The sequence below is a fragment of the Microtus ochrogaster genome, unplaced genomic scaffold (genome assembly GCF_000317375.1).
Source record: "Microtus ochrogaster isolate Prairie Vole_2 unplaced genomic scaffold, MicOch1.0 UNK48, whole genome shotgun sequence".
Classification (NCBI taxonomy): Eukaryota; Metazoa; Chordata; class Mammalia; order Rodentia; family Cricetidae; genus Microtus; species Microtus ochrogaster.
Window position 1 is genome coordinate 28,277 of NW_004949146.1, and position 1,470 is coordinate 29,746.

Genomic DNA, 1,470 nt, shown 5'->3' on the forward strand with positions numbered 1-1,470 from the left:
GAGTGCTGGGATTAAAGGCGTGCGCCACCATTGCCCGGCTGGAATTTTTTTTTTAAAGAAGGATTTTGTTTGTTTTAAGACACAGACTGGCCTTGAACTTGTGGGCTCAAAAAAATGCTACCTCTGCCTACTTGAAACTAAAGGCATCTGCATGGTAAGCCGTGAGGGAAGGTTTTCTGTTTCTTAATATTTCTCTACAATTATGTTCTTGAGAACACTTGATAAGATTCTGCACATTTAAATTATGAAATCAGCCATGCAACCTAATTATTAAAGTAATGTTTATATGTATTTTTTTCTTCAAACAGATTTGCAACATTGTACAAGTCGCCAAGCCAGAAGGAGTCCACAATACCATTTCAGATCACAGTTAGTATTATTTAATCAGAGTGGGGTTTTGGTGTTGGTGGGCAGTAAATATCTGAAGGGGTCATGTACAAATGGTTTCTGTTAATCTTATAAGCAGCAAGCATGTTTGAAGACAGTTTTGGTGGGAGAACATCACCAAAACAGTACTAACAGAATACTGTAGTTACAGTTGGGCGGTGGTGGCACACGCCTTTAATCCCAGCACTTGGGAGGCAGAGGCAGGCGGATCTCTGTGAGTTCGAGGACAGCCTGGTCCACAAGTGCTAGTTCCAGGACAGCTAGGGCTACACAGAGAAATCCCGTCGCAAAAAACTAAAAGAAAAAAAAAAAAAGCCAGAAAAGAAAAAGAAAAAAAATTATCTTTGAGAACAGAAAAAATATTTATGTTTCATGGCATCTGTAAAATCTCCTACAGATTTTTATGTTAAAAGTTTTCAGAAAGGAAAAGGTACAACTGGACGTGACGGCCTACACTTAGGAGACTGAGGTAGACGGGGATCAGTAGTTCAAGACCAGCCTAAGAAGTATGCGGTCCTGTTTCAGAAATATCAGCAACAACAAGAAAGGAAATGCTGGTATTAGTATTTGGTCTGTAGTAGCTGTCACACTTATCTTATGTCACTCTCCTGAACACTTACATCACTAGACACCAGGCCCAAGTCACCCTCAAACTCACTACAAAGCTAATCATGACCTTGAGCTTCATTATTCAATATATTTTTAAAATTTATATATCATTTGTATACCATTTGTGTGCTTGGCGTCCAAGGAGGGTGAGCCTCCACCTGGGTCTTTCTCAAGAACAAGTGCCCTTAACTACTGAGCCAATTCTCTCCAACCCTTTTTTTTTTTTGAGACAGGGTCTCTCTACATAGCCTTCGCTGTCCTAGAACTTATTCTATAGACCAGGCTGGCCTCACACTCAGAAATTTGCCTACCTCTGCCTCCCGAGTGCTAGAATTAAAGGTGTGAGCCACCACACTAAGCAGCCATCTTGTAAGGATAGAGAGAACAATGGAAAGCAGTTCTGAAAATGAATTCTTCACTTAGTGTTTACACTGCCCTTACTTTCACCAACCTGCCGTTGTTTTGTCTTTTTGA

At 40.5% G+C, this 1,470-nt stretch overlaps 1 protein-coding gene across 1 annotated transcript in view; it reads left to right on the forward strand.

Annotated features, from left to right (window-relative positions):
* Positions 1-1,470, forward strand: part of LOC101997044 (DNA repair protein RAD51 homolog 3-like) — a 27,223-nt gene that overhangs the window by 21,005 nt on the left and 4,748 nt on the right. Inside the window, 1 exon segment of the mRNA XM_026777174.1 lies at positions 309-369. Within this exon segment, the coding sequence (XP_026632975.1) occupies positions 309-369 (61 nt within the window).